This window comes from Onychostruthus taczanowskii, unplaced genomic scaffold, assembly GCF_017590055.1.
Source record: "Onychostruthus taczanowskii isolate IOZ18803 unplaced genomic scaffold, ASM1759005v1 scaffold196, whole genome shotgun sequence".
NCBI classification, from domain to species: domain Eukaryota; kingdom Metazoa; phylum Chordata; class Aves; order Passeriformes; family Passeridae; genus Onychostruthus; species Onychostruthus taczanowskii.
In genome coordinates, this window is record NW_024499195.1 from 382546 (window position 1) to 397646 (window position 15101).

Here is a 15101-nt window from a genome sequence, read left to right on the forward strand (position 1 = left end):
TGATTAATCATGTCAATAGCTTCCTTTTTCTGATATTTAAAACTATAATGATGTAATTTTAGTCTTCTAAATAAGCAAGGCCCTAGCAACTTAAAAAAAAAAAAGTTATATTTTTTGTAATTATGTATCTCAGCGCTTACTGTTTTTAGTCCATCTGCTAGAGCAGCAATAGATATCAATTATGGGACCTAAAGAGTCACCAGTGGACTCTGAACTCTTCAGTACAACACAAAGAGAAGAGACTGTCTCACCCTTACATATATTTAAGTGTTCACTTGACCACATTCAGCAGCATATGTCCCTGCAGATAAGCTTCAAGCAGTCACTTTAGCCAAAACTCATCAATCTTGGTATGTAAACAACAAATACAGAGATCAGCAGTTATTTGAATGTTCTTGGAAGAACGTTATTTAAATAAGAGTTTTGTAAATTTATTTTGATGCGATTATTTTTCTTGTGCTACTTGGCATGGTTCCACTGGAAATAATTGCAACAAGGATTAATTCTGCCTTTCTGTACGCTTTATATACACCCCTAAAAAAGGCGTTATTTTTTCTTGTTTGCACTTCTTTGGAATGTGCGAGGCTGACACTTTTTTTATTTATAAAGAGTAACTTAGAGTTAAATCTAGTCAAAACTGTCAGTTCATAAGGCGTGAAGAGACTCCTTTCACCTCGAAATTTTGTAATGTTTTGATGCTCATCCAACAGCTCTTAATCCACAAATCCCATATGAGGATCTTGGTTCCCATTTAATTTAAACTCACACCATTGCAGACATTGCAGACAGAAGGAAGGGGGGAAAGGGAGAGGTCCTACTTCTTCTGATTACAGAGAAATACTTAAAATGTTCTACTAAGAGCTCTACATCAAGCCCCAGATGCACTCCATTTTATAATGGTCACATTCAGACAGAGACATGAACACCTGTAACCTACAGGGATGTCCACACTGAGAGCAGAACAAGAGTCAACCCACATTAGTTCCCAATTGTGAAATTGTGAAGGTGTTCTGCTTACACCTTCCCATTATGGGAGCACAGGAACAGAACTACATCTTTGCCCAAGTTACCAGGCTAAGCCAACTCAGCAGCACTGATCTGGACTGACACACCAGTTACAGAAAATGAAAGAATTGAGAGAATCTCAGAGCAGAGACATCAGAGCCAGGAAGTCTAAGCACTGCCCTCAGCACAGACCATCATCCATCACAGCGCACATTCAAACAGCAGTACTTTTGATAACCACAATGCCAGGACAGTGAGCAGCACTCTGACTACGACAGGAGAGGCGCTTGAGGACGCTCTTTCCCTTCCAAATTCTGAAAATGCCTGTACACATAAAACAAGCAGTCAGGCAGTTCAGTGATGGATGTACATGAAGGCATTGTGGCAGTACACATAGAATGTAATCTGCTACATCTCTGACAGAAGCAACAACCCCAGTGAATACATTTAGATGATTTTTTATTTTGCATCTCTGCTTACTACTCTGCATTCAGCACAGTTTTTATGTAGGGGTTGGATATCTTTTTTTTAATCATGGGACTCTTTGTTCCTGTATTTACAGTGATGCACTAGTGTTGAATCAGAAATGTCTTGCTGCACTGTATGTTAATATAAAACACATCTTCAGCCTCAGTCTTCAAGTGGAAATTCAGTATTCTTCACAAATTCTCCAGCAATCCTGTTTACAAAATAAATCCTACATCTCTCAGAATCAAACTTGTGTTCATTCAAAATAAGCTCTTTCCTTCTCTGAGCCACAGTCTCCCTCCACAGCCTTCTGCAACAACATCAACCCATTTTCATTCCTCTTTTCAGACATCCAAATGCCACTAATTGCTCTAGGCTGCATGTATTACAACATAAAGCATCATGTTTCTTACTCATCTTCCATCTCCACTGATGTGATCTACCTTGTCCTTGCTGGTTCTTGGACTTTAAAACCAGCCCAAGTATTAGGAAAAACATAAGACAGAAGAGGTGGTTTGAGAAGAAGAATTGAAGAAATTCTCTGTTCACCACTACTGCAAAAATTCCTCTCCTAACATACACAGGTCCTCTCAGTTTTTCCAGAATTAAAGAAAGGAATAAGTGATACCTACATGCATTCCTGAAGGTTTTGCTATTAGAAAGGCAAAATAAAATCTGAAAACTCCCAGATGAATGTCCACTTATTAGTGCTGAAATTTAACAAAAAACAATTCAGTATATTCCACAGTGCTTATATGGACACCTAAACAAAAAAACCGGTGTCTAACCATTATGGATAATGTCACTAAGACTTTCACGATCCATGGGATTACTATCAGCTGTGTCTGGTATAAATGCAAGGATATGTCACTTCAGCTGAAGCTCAAGCAGTATTTCTTGCTGCTTGGATTGCAGCCTTTAATCATAACTTAAATTAGGCCTTAGTTCTGTAGACCTTAGACCTTACACCACCAGTTCTAACGGGACCAGGAGCAAGGCTTCAGATATTGGAGAGGACAAGGCAGAATTTAAATTCCCTGCTCTCTTTCAACTTTGTTTAGTCAAGCAGACACTAAGTCTATAAATTAATAAAAGCTGTAGACTTTTTGACGTAATTAGTTCCTGGCTTTTTTTTTTTTACCATCAGAATCTAAAAGACTCACATCTGTCTGTTTAGGACAGAAAATTTTAACACAGGATAGATAAACATCCTCTTGTAATTCAATATTGCTCAAATTTTATATATCATGCACCACTTTCAATATATCACTCTTTGTTAGGAGACAATCTAACAAAATCACTGTACATAAGCAACCACCATAATCTAGTTTTTAATCAAACATCTACATTTTATCTGCAAGAATCTGCTGTGCATCTGTAATAAATTCATTTTCCATCATTGCCCATCGTTTTGAAACTTGAACATTTAATGATGCCAGCACATCTTTCCCAAAGGAGAAGGCTCTATGGAAATGTGGGACTTTACTTAGGTATCAAGTTTTAGTCATATGTCAATCACTTTATCTTCATTAAAATGCTACTACCTCTGAGTAAAATAACAGCAGGGTGACACCAACACTGTACCAGTCTGAGGAGAGGAATTGTGTAATGCTTTTTTGGAACAGCAAAAATAATTTAACCACTGAGAACATAACTGAATAAACTGGAATTTGGACAGTACTCTGAGAACTCATCACTATCTATGCAAAAAGCAAAGCACTTGGAGGTTTTGAGGGTTGATTTAGACAGTGGGTGTAATCCAGGTGCTATCCCATTTTGCCCTCAAAGTGAGACACTAGACGTGGATCAATCCTGTTTTTGAAACTATATAAATGCAAAAACATTGCACTGCATCTATTCTTGTAAGGTTTAACCCTAAACACTAACAATTGCTGACCTCGTTTGGCTTCTGAGGACCTGGCAAAAAAAGTTGAAAGGAGCTTGGATTTTTTAATGGATCTGTTGAAATATCTCTCCCAGATAACACACACCTAACACGGAAAAATCCTGCTTAGGTTTGTCTTCCATGGTCCCAAACTGCAAACTTGAGACTGAGCAAGTTGCAGAGGCAAGCAGGTAGAAACCACATCTACATATAGCAGTGATATGTTATAAACTGAGGAAGGCAGAATAAGTAAATTTAACACACAATTTGGGTTGAGTGGCATCAGGCATCCTACCTTTTCATATTTAGCAGTGCAGAGTTGGTTCTAAAGCAGATGGAGTTTTGCAAAGGAATTTCCGTAAGGGATTTACATGACAGGACATTTCCATTTACATGACGGGACTACTGCAAAATAACATCTCAGAGATGCAGTCATGCAAGAAATGGGTCCCAAAGAAGAATTTGCTTTGCTGTAACTAAGACAATTATCATTCTTCCAAATTTCTTATGTTTAATAGGGTTTTACTTCATAAAACTGTGTATTTAACCTGGCAAGAAGATCTGCAGGCTCTTGCTAGTTGATAGATTTACTAGTCTTCAATCAGATTTCAGGATGTTCAAGCTAAAGTCATGGGTTTTAGCTCTTGCAGTACCTGCCACAAGGGCTGCATATAGGCAGTTTTTAGCCCTTTCACTGTTTGTCTGTACTGTATGACCAGGCAGTCCAAGGCTGAACCAGCAAGGGAGCAGATGGAGAATCTGCTCTTGCCTCGTCTCCTCCTGGGATGCACCACTAAAGAAGAAGCTGGAAGAGTGAGAACTGTCTGTGCTCAGGTCCAGAGGAAGGTGACAAGTCTACTCAAGAAACAGATTTCCACCTCCTTCCGAAGACCAGTGGCTAACAGTTGTTCTCCACATGGGATAAGCACTCAGCAGAAGTCAGCTGTTTTAACATGCTCTTTATCCAATAACGTTGATCTGTTTGTGCCAGTTCTATGTGCTTTGGCAGGAGATGAGAAAAATTGTGGACCCACTGGGAAAATGGAAAAAAACCCATTTCTTAATGGATTAATGCTTTATCAGTTTCATGGTTAAGGTTGTGGTTAAGGTTAAGAATACTTCTTGTGTCCGCACACTGCTCTGATTTAGAGGTAACAATTTATAGAAGCAAAAACCTCTTTCCTGGTGAAGGAAACACCAAGCTCTCCAACTCTAGGCTGCATTGGCTGAGACCACTTATTTCTGACTCATCAAGAGTGCATTGCCCTGTTCATGTCCTCCCTGACCCACACACACAGCAAGGTCACTGCATGCTCTCTCCCATGACACAACTGTACCCAAAATGAACCTTGAAAACCATTTTGCCTATGGCTGCAGTACACTTTCTCATGTACTGGTGCTTAGTTGACGTTTTCTGAATCCTCTCCCAGGCATATGTGGCTTCCATATCTACTGACTTATATGCCAGCAGGACCCAATGCAATGTAGCACATACACCCCCACAGTACCCTCACTAAGCCAGGCCTGGGGGCCACCCCCAAAATGCCACCACCCCTCTACTCCTGCCCAGTGTCCTACCTGGCATCAGCTGTGCTGCTGCCTCAGGGGTGATGGTGGGCGCTGCGTGGGGCTGCTGCTGGCTGGAGCTGACCTCAGGCTCGGTGCCCACCGAGGGCGAGCTGGCCACCTCACCACCTGGGGCCAGCTGTGGGACGGACAGGAGGGTCTCCTCAGCAGCCGCCGGTGGCTCCTCCTGACCAGGCAGCTGCAGGGCTGAGAGGGGGATGCTGATGGGTTTCCCAGCAGTGGTGATGGCATTGGAGCTGGTGGCTGGCACCTGCAGGGCAGCCACAGGGCCACTGCCTGCCCCCCGTGCTGGGGAGGCAAGGGGTCCCCGGGGTGGTCGCTGTGTGGCCACGCGGGGTGGGCCAGGCGGGGAGGCGCAGGGGCGCTGCGGCTCGAGGTCAGGGCCTGAGATCGGCTGGGGCACGGTTCTGGTGGGTCCCAGGCAGGAGGGCCCAGCCGGGGGCTGCAGCTTGGGCTTGGACATCTGTGTCAGAGCCAGGGCCGGCCCGTCAGTGCCGGCCGTCAGCTCCGCATTGGCCACTATATAGAAGTCCTCAGGGAGCTCCTGCTTGATCTTCTTGAGGAGCACGTCACCACTGCCCTCGTCAGCGGGCTGGGCCTGGGCCGTGGCAGCTGGCCGCTTGCGGGGGCCAGTGGGAGCACGGTGCGAGTGTGGCTCAAAGTCACTGTCCTCATCAGTGACAGAGGACTCACAGACCATGTCAAAGAGGGTGGCCTCATCCTCATACTCCTCCACAGGCTCACCCAGCTCTGACGGCTCACTGCAGTAAGAGAAGTCACAGGAGTCACGAGTGCGGGTGCAGTCCAGCTTGGCCTTCCCTGGCCGGCCTGGGTAGCGCTCCAGGGGGCTGGCCTGAGCCTCTGATGGCACCCCCAGCATGCTGGGGCTGTCTGAGTTGAAGCTGCGGCTGTCCTGGAAGCAGACACGCTCCTGGGAACCAGCCCGACAAGTGGCGGCCAGGGGCCAGTGGTAGGCATGGCCAGCACTACAGCCCCACATGGCTGTCAGGTTGCCATGGGCCCCCTCGGAAAGCAGGTGCTTGAGGTTGGGGATGAGGCTGCAGATGGTCCCATGGCTGTGGGCCCAGCTCACCAGCTTGGAGAGATTTTCAGAGGAGGTGTGAAGGCAGTCCTCCATGGTACAGGATCAACAGCGCCTAGCCGCTGGGAAGTCAGCTGAAGACAGTTCAGATCACAGGGTCCTGGCACTGGTGGTCATGTGTTTCCAAGCTCATATTTACTTCTCACCTGCAGAGAGACAGAGCAAAACCCCACTCTTCAGCACTCCCAAAGCATGACCACTTTTTTTTCATGGGAAAATGAAACATTTGTACGCTCAGCTAAACCCACCCATTTCACTCTTATTTCATGTCCTTCAAAACATGCCTTAAAACTACGCCTGGTTTTAAGTGGCCTCATTCCTCATTCTCAGAACATCCCTGCAACATATAAATGAAGAGAAAACTGCTTTTCAAACAAGCCAGTTCAGTATCAGTGGCAAAATGATTAGAAACTTAAATCACTGACAAAATATAAAAGCAGCCCCAAAGATGGTGATTGCATGTTCATACCTAGGAAATCAAAATTAAACAAAATCTTAACACATACAATTAATCTTGAACACCAGGGTGGCAATCAAGCACCAACTGGATCTGAAGAAACAATGAAGTTTTACATAATTTATGCAGATTTCTCAACTGAATCAACTATCTCCTTTTCAACTGAATTTAAGAGGTATCAAAAGGAAGGCTCAAAACTTGAGTTTTCAATATAAGGAGTAAGAAAACAAGCTTACCTTTCACTCTTCTATACTGATAGTCCTCAGTTGCTCAAAGGCTTAAGAGGCTCTTAAAGGGCTTGCAAGACTTAAGTCAGAACCTTCTTTTAACTTTGAGACGTAATATTTTGCTTTTTTCATATTGCTTGTTTTCCAGCATCTAAATCATGATTCAGGTCAAAAAAAACTTTTGCCATTTTCATCCCAACTATTTAGAAATTTGCCATACAAGATGACAGCAAAGTCTGCGCGTCTTTCTTTGTATACAGCTAATGACAGAGAAGTCATCTCCAGTGACCTCAGACAGCTAAAGTATCTGCGAACTTCTTCTCATTTCTGTGGTTCTGTTTGGAGCCTCTCCCTAAACCTCTCTCTGCTGTGCTTTGTGAACATGACCTGCAAGCCTTGGAGTTCCTGTTGTTCTCATTCCACTTTTGTTTCCATATAGGCAGAAAAGCCCATTACGTTTCTCCCAGATCAAATGCAGCATTCATGGCAATGTTATACCTCATTTTATTTCTTGTCCTCATCTACACAAGCATTTTTAGATACAAAATTAACTGTGTCAAGGCTCAAAAAGACAACCATACAGCGGCAAACTACCCCTAGGGAATGCTTTCCCTAAAAATCAACACAAATTACTACCTGCCTACCTAGTTGCTTCTCAGTCACCTGTCACCAGTTAGCTGCAGATATCTGTGTTTGCTCTGTGCCAAGGGAGGTGAGGAGGCTGTGTTTCAATGATTTTGCAGCTTGCATATCCCTGTCCCCTCACTCCTATTCACAAGGAAAGGGTTGGACTGGAAATAAAATAGACAAGTACTGCCTATGATTTTCCCCACAAGGCTCCTCCTGGGTTTTTCCACCTCACCCACTGTGAGTCTTTGGTGGGTCAAGAATGGAGCCAGCATGGGAATTTTCTGTAAACGTTACAAATTTCTAGGTATTTTTTCAACATCTTTGAAATTAAGCATCGAGGGAATGGATGAACATGAAGAAGCACATAATTAGGAAGAAAAATCATGTAAAATTCAAGCTTGCTTTTGCAGTAGCTCAAGACAGAGTGCATGCACAGAGAACAACTGCTACAATAATTGAATTCTAGCCCACTCTGCAAGCAGAGATCTCAGAGCATCACCTGCTACACAGAGCTCCTTGCATGACCAGTGCATTCTGTGAAGTATAATAAATGCAGAAGATCCCAAATTTGCAAGTCCTTTGGAAACTGGAGAAGATCTCCTTTTTCAAGCATACGCCTTTCAAATATCTAAAACTTAATTTTTGTTATTTGCTTTAAAGCTTTTAAAGATTACTCTTATCGGGAGTCAAAATCCCTGTTTCTTCTAAGAAATCCATGTTTCTTCTAAAAGACTGAGGAATCCATGTTTCTTCTAAGAGTCATAATCAAAGATATGTACTTACAACGTACCCTGCCACACAAGAAACACCAAAACACAGGAGGAGGAACACCATACTCATAGCAAGGCAAAGAAGACAATCTGGAAAGTGAACAGAGGAAAGGAGGGAGAGCTAAAGTCAGAAACAGTCAGAAGCTGCATCAGTGTAAACCCTGTGTGGTATCATGGAGCTGCTCGGTCACCACATAACCAGGAATATATCCTGGGAAGGCAGAAAGCTCAATTTGGCTGAAGGACTGCTTTCCCCTTAGGGAAATGAGATAAGGTCTGCCACAGTCTGACTGCCATGGTCAAGATTGCTTGTGCAGTTACTCAGAAGCACTGTGTCTTCAGTTTGCCAGCTGCAACAGAAGTTGCAAATGGTACTATGGGAGGGAGGGACTCATGCTGTAGAAAGCACAGAAAATGCATCATTATGTCCCTGGTTTTCTGGAGAGTACCCTGTCTGCTCAGTCAGACAGCAGGATCCTGGCTGACAATCTGCTCTTGTTTTCTAAATCACATTTTAGCGATTATGTAAGTTCTTCATTCAGACTGGCAAGATCTGATAAGATGACTCATGCTTAATAACCTGATAACATGATAACTCTGAAATTATACAGTAACATGATGTAGTTTCAATGTGATCTACACCAGTATTTTAACTGCATTACTGAAGTCTTTATCTTCCACAACATTTTTCTGCAGTTCAGAGCCTACAAATATCTAAATCAGAGTGAAGCATGTCTGGATGCTGGAAATTCACTGCAGCTATCTGGACCCTCAAGGAAGAGTCAAATTTTAAGGCTTTTTTTAGATTTTACAACCTCATTTACAATGTACCACTATAATGACTAATGTGGACAGAATGTGTGCTGTGCAAGAAAGTGGTATTATTACAAAACCATGCCTTGAGATCTGTTAATGCATTAAGGGAACACTATTAGATTTAGGAAAGGCAATATTTTCTATATCCAGAACCAGAGTTTTGCCATAGTAGATCCATTTGATGACAAAAGGGCAATGAAATATAGCAACATTTGAAGAGCAGCCCTCCTTCAAGTTCTAAGATGGGACTTGGCTTAGCTGCTTTAGTGCAGACAAAATTCTTCCTGATTTTGCACAGAGCAGTAGCAAGAGCCCCTTTGTTATGAGAGGCCCTTGCACCAGGCAAGTCCCAGGAGAAATAGCTGTTGGCAGCTGCCCTACAGGAGCCCTTTCTTTTATCCCGTGAAAAGAATGAACATTATTGTGGAGCAGAGATCTGGCTACCTCAACTACATTTTCCCTTTTGGCTCCTTGCACATGAAAGTCACAGAGTGGAGTTTTGGTTAGGACCCTTTGGAAGATTCCTCAGACTAAAAACTAATTCTGTGATATGACTCCCTCAGAAAGGAGGCCAAAAGAGGTGAGGATGCAGTGTAGGAACTGAACACAGAAAAATAGGATGATGCAGAGGTGTGGAATGGGTGTCCTCCAGCAGTGCCTATACAGTGGAATATGGATTTGGTGGACCGACAGCTCAGAGAGGGTGATGGTACATTTTGTTGTAAAGAAGGAAAAAAATCATGTTGGGATTCTGTCCTCCCACAGAACCCCAGGTAGTTAGCAATGGATTGCCTTCCCAGGGTAATCTTAGATAAGCTGATTAACACTAACTTGCATCACACATATCTATGCTTGAAATTCTATTACCATTACTGATTATTAGTACTTTCATACTGATTTTTTTCAAGGGAGCAATACAGCCAGGACTATATTAGCAGTCCTCTTGAGACATGATGCTAAGGCTGATACTATGGAAATTTTTCTAAAAATTCAAGATTCTCAAATAAGAATGCAATGCAAAATTTATTTCTGTTAATTAAAAAAAAAATGTTCTAATCAGACAGCTGTATAAAAACTAAAACCGGAATCCTAAAACATTAAAAGACAGATGTAAAAATACCTGCATGTACTCATTTTAGTACATTTAGTACTCATTTCAGCTGCTATGAGATTAGTTTGAAATCCATAGCATGGATTTCAAACTAATCTCATAGCAGCTGAAACCTGACTTTTAAGTGTTTTTAAGGAGAAGCAATGTTTGGTCATCTTCTACATTAAAAAAAAAAAACCAAAAAAAAAAAAACCAAACAAACAAACAAACAAAAAAACCTAGGAAGCAGTTGGGCACTGCTTTCTCATACTTGCAGAAGAAGCTCAGAATATTTTAAATCCTCTCTGTTTTCAGTCTGTCCACTCTGTACAAACTTACTAGGCTATTACTCCATCACCATCTGAGGGGAAGCATTGCTTCATTTTTTGAAAGACCCACCTTTCCATATTAAAAGCACTGTGTATTTAAGGTTTGGCCACCATAGTGTAAGTATCAATCTAATTCAAAATTTTAGCTAATGGACAATATTGGGGCTTCTCTTATTACTAGAATGTCTTAAGCCAAATGTTTAGCCTTGATAAATGATAGAGATCAATAACAGAAATCCCAGTGTAAATTCATCCACAAAGGCAGAGTAGTACTGAAGCCCTCACAAAGGCTTGCTGCAGCCCCACAGGCCCTGCTAGCCATCAATCCAGGATCACCTGTATATTTCTCTTCTGCAAAGTAAGTTGCTGAAGTAAACTCAGCAGGAACTGCAGCCTTTCCCAGATAGCACCTGAAAATGCTGGGGACCCCAGCCATGCAACAGAGCACCCAAAATCACACCACTGGTAATCACCTTCTCTGCTGTCTCCTGTGAGAGGACTCCTGCTGACAGTGGAGTTAAAGCTCAGCCTTTTTGACCCAGTGTTTTGATTTCTTCACTGATACTGCTAAGGAGGTCATCAAGATGACAAAGGACCAGGACAGACAATCAAAACAGAGCAGCAAACTGGAGGGAATGGGAATAGGTGAGTGCATATTCTCTGATTTTTGGTTTCTGGAGTACAAAACTTCCATATCAACTCAAATATTTTAATTTACTTTCTGCTTGAAATAAAGGCTATGAAGCAAGAAGCAGCAGAAAGAGAGAAAGAAAGCACATAGAAAACAATGGCATCTTATAGGCAAGGTATGAATCAAGTAGTTTTACCCAGTTCACTATGCGGAGAAGGGGTTGACTTCCACCTCTGATACCAACTGTATATGGCTCCATTTGTTTAGGAAGGCATGTTTTAATTGAGTGACTCTTCAGGAAAAAGAAGGGCATACATTACAGAGGAAAGGCTCACAAATCCTGACAAGTTCTGCAAGCCTGTGAGATAGTGTGGCAATGTCATGTATTCTTAAGCTAGTGAGTAATTTTCCAACTATGCTAATTTCTCGCTTAACACATTCTCTGGATGGTGTCTTCAAGGTAAAAGAACCTCTCACCTCAACAAAATCACTATTTTCAACTTATGTAAGCTTATGTTGTTTGTCTGTAATTTTAGTTCTGTAAGAAATAATTTAGAAATAAATAGGGATACACGGTAGGAACCAAACAAAACCTTCATGCTAATTTTCCACCTCCACAATTCTAGGATCCCAAATTTTACATAAAGTCAGCCATTTATGTGTAGCAAGTGCCTTCCCTTTTGTGGGTCTCAGAAATTTTGTGCTTATATTTTGGATTTCTGAAATCAGTAGGAGCTCTGCTGCTGAATAAGCAGGCTTTACTCTCAATGAATCACAATTACAATTCCTATCAATGACAAGCAGGACCAAGAATGATTTCCTGAGAGAGGGGCTCAGAGGGTAGTAGGAAGAAAATATAATAAATTTGTTTCTGGGCAAGTAATGCTGTACTCCATTCAGAAAATGTTGTGGTTGTCTGTCACATTTACTCCACAAGGCTGCAGCTCCTTCTAAGCTGATAGTAAGAGTTCAGTATGCTTTCCTTGCCAAGTGTGGCACGCCTTCAGCTGCAGCTGTCATCACCGCAAGCCAGAGCAAAGCAGCAAAACCTGTTTGCTGGAGAAACTCCTTCAGCTGGCTGGGACAGCATTTGAGGGTTTCCTCACCTTTTCATGTGGAAGACTATCACAGGATTAAGAACCTCCCAAGGGCCTGCCTCATTCACAAAGTAAAATGATTGACAGCAGAATTGACTAAGGAACAGTACGGGGGCTCAATCCTTAATCTGAGTGTAATGCTACAGGCACCACTGCTTATATTTTTGTAATCTTTTCCCCCAGCACCTACTAAATGGATCTATGTAAGCCCTGCTCTTGCACAGTGCAGCTGAAGGGTCACAGAGAGACCAAAAGAGCACCAGGAGAAGCAGGTGAAAAGGGAGCAGAACAGATGGTGCAGGAAACCTGATCAATCTGAGCAAGGTCTTATACGTAAGAACCTCTCCTATTACCTACATGCCAAAGTCTCAATTAAGCTTCCTGAGACTGACCTATTTTCACTCTTTTTTCCCCCCGCTCATTGTGATTCTTTTGATAATTCCTCAGACATGTTAAAGCTTTATCATGAATCCCTGACCAACCCACCCCCTGTGCTGGTGCTTCCTGTCATGAATTTTGTTCCTCAGAAATATAGGCCTGATTTGGTTGTTCTCATTTGCAGAGTGTAGAATCACCAGAGAAGGGTACAGAAATGCACAGGACTGCTTCTTCTTGCTGAGGAAGCTTCTTCCTTCCAAGGACCATGTCTGAAAGAGAAGTGACCTTTCTACAGTTCTTGAATGTATCTGCTAAGTTGCTGAGTACCTCCAGCTCCAGAGAAGTCAAAGGACTTGGCTGTGCTATGCTTCACCATTTTTACCCTGTGTCTTCCTTACACATTCTATAAAGGACATGTTCTGCCATGCTCTTCACAGAAGCTCTGTAGCAGTAATGTAGTCCTGTAAAATATCAACACTCCGCGCTACTTACAACTGAGCAGTGTACTTCTGAACCCAGAAAAGATTTTAGAATTTTGAAAGCACCAAATCCTGCTTGCTCAATTCAGTGTTTAGCAAGTGCACCCCTGAAACTTTCTCTCAAATGACACATACCTCATTTTGTGAACAAAGATACTTCTCACTGTGACTGCAACCAAGACCTGAGAGACAACATAGACTCTGTGGCCTAACTTAAAAAAAACTATGTTCCTTCAGACTGACAAATGAAAACAAGTTTTAGGACTAGCAGTTCTTCAGACTTACACACTACTAGATGTACTGTCCAGTGACGATTATGTACCCCTGGGTTAGTGAGCAGAGAAAAGTGGCGAGAGCAAACATTTTCAGTTGTACTCATGTCTTTCTTCACCTCCACTAGCAGGTGATGTAGCAACAATGATGATCAGTGCAAATTCCATCCTGGATTTCCAAGCACTTGGAAAACTGTGTAACTGTGATTTGTGTGAATTTGGCTCTATCTTCCACTGAGGTTGTAATGGGTCTGACACTGAATTTTTCCACATCTTCAAACAAAACACATCCTTTTCATAAAGTATCTTTTAACAGCAAATGCAAAATGCATGTTTCCATTTCTAACATTTTTACTATTGTACAGTTCCTTACACCTTGAAATCAGGTAGGACCACTGTTGCACAGAAAGAAAGAGCTTTTGTGGTGCAACCAAGCTATCCACCCTCAAATTTGCTTAGAAGAGCTTAATGTCCACTTAAATGAAGACTCCTCTAAGTGGCCATTGAACCAGGTCCAAAATGTCTTATCTGTGAGGCTGGACTTGCCTAATGAATAATGTCTCTGCAGCCACTTCCCTTGATGGATGAATTTTGGATAGGCTAGAAAGATGGGCTGAGGCCAATTGTATGAGGTTCAGCTAGACCAAGTGCCAAGTCCCGCACTTTGGCGACAACAACCCATATAGTGCTACAGGCTGGGGGCAGAGTGTCTGGAAATCTGCCCAGTGGAAAAGGATCCAAGGATGTTGGTCAACAGTGGCTGAATATAAGGCAGAATATGCCCAGGTGGCCAAGAAGGACAATGGCACCCTGGCCAGTATCAGCAATTGTGTGGCCAGCAGGACCAGAGCAGTCCCTCTGTACTGGGCACTGGTGAGGCTGTGCCTCAAGTGCTGTGCTCAGTTCTGGGTCCCTCACTACAAGAAAGATACTGAGGTGCTGGAGTGTGCCCAAAGAAGGGCAAAGGAGCTGAGAAAGGGTCTGGAGTACAGGTCTGATGAGAAGCAGCTGAGGGAGCTGGGGCTGTCTAACTTGGAGAAAGAGAGGCTCAGGGGAGACCACACCACTACAATTCTGCAACTCTGAAGGGAGGGTGTAGCCAGGTGTGTTTGGTGTGTTCTTCCAGACAACTAGCAAAAAAATAAGAGGACATAGCCTCAACCGGCTGAGGTTGGACATTAAGATTTTCTTCACAGAAAGGGAAACTAAACATTGGAATGGGCTGCCCTGGGATGTGATGGAGTCACCATCCCTGGAGGTGTTTCAGAAAAGATTGGATGTGGCACTTAGTGCCACAACTATTATACTTGATGGTATCAGAGATATTTTTCCACCTAACTGATTGTGTGATTCTCTAATTTTGATTTCTGTTTTTTGAAAAGCCCAAACTGATGAAAAGATGCTGCTACACTCATATAATTCTTTCATCATTGTTCTTAATAAGATTTTTTTACCTCAGTCACCAGTAATTAATCCCTTTAGTAGTCCAGATTCTCTTGCTTTGAGTTCACATTTTGTCTACCAAAACATAAAAATCAAAAAAAAAGACCTCTTGCTCCATTTTTCTCAACCCGGTATCTCTTATAAGTGTTAGAAATTCTAGCCTCCACTTTTATTAATGACTCCAGCCTGTGTTTTACACAGAGCTGGCATCATCGCTCAGAGCAAGTTGAGCAGGGTGCTGAGGTGACAACAGCAATACAATTTTCCAGAGGAAAGAAAATGGCCCTGGTTTTGCTTTTGCTACAAGTGGGTCTTGCAATAACCAAGCAGGGATTTTCAGGTACACCAGTACTCAGTGCAGAGTCTCTGGGGTAAAACCTGCTCTGAAAGCAAACAAAAATCACAGTGCATCCAGTCAACACCTTAATAGTTAAA

The 15101-nt window shown here is 42.5% G+C and overlaps 1 protein-coding gene across 2 annotated transcripts in view; it reads right to left on the minus strand.

Moving 5' to 3' along the window:
- KIAA1958 (KIAA1958 ortholog) overlaps positions 1–15101 on the minus strand; it is a 52463-nt gene that overhangs the window by 15188 nt on the left and 22174 nt on the right. The window contains exons 1-2 of one of the 2 annotated variants that reach the window (XM_041402293.1): positions 8152–8228; positions 4937–6193 (exon numbers count right to left, since the gene is read on the minus strand). In XM_041402293.1, coding sequence (XP_041258227.1) covers positions 4937–6083 — 1147 coding nt within the window. In that variant the 5' untranslated portion in view covers positions 6084–6193; positions 8152–8228. Of the gene's footprint in view, positions 1–4936; positions 6194–8151; positions 8229–15101 lie in introns of those variants that run through there. The other variant, XM_041402292.1, reaches the window with a different exon arrangement.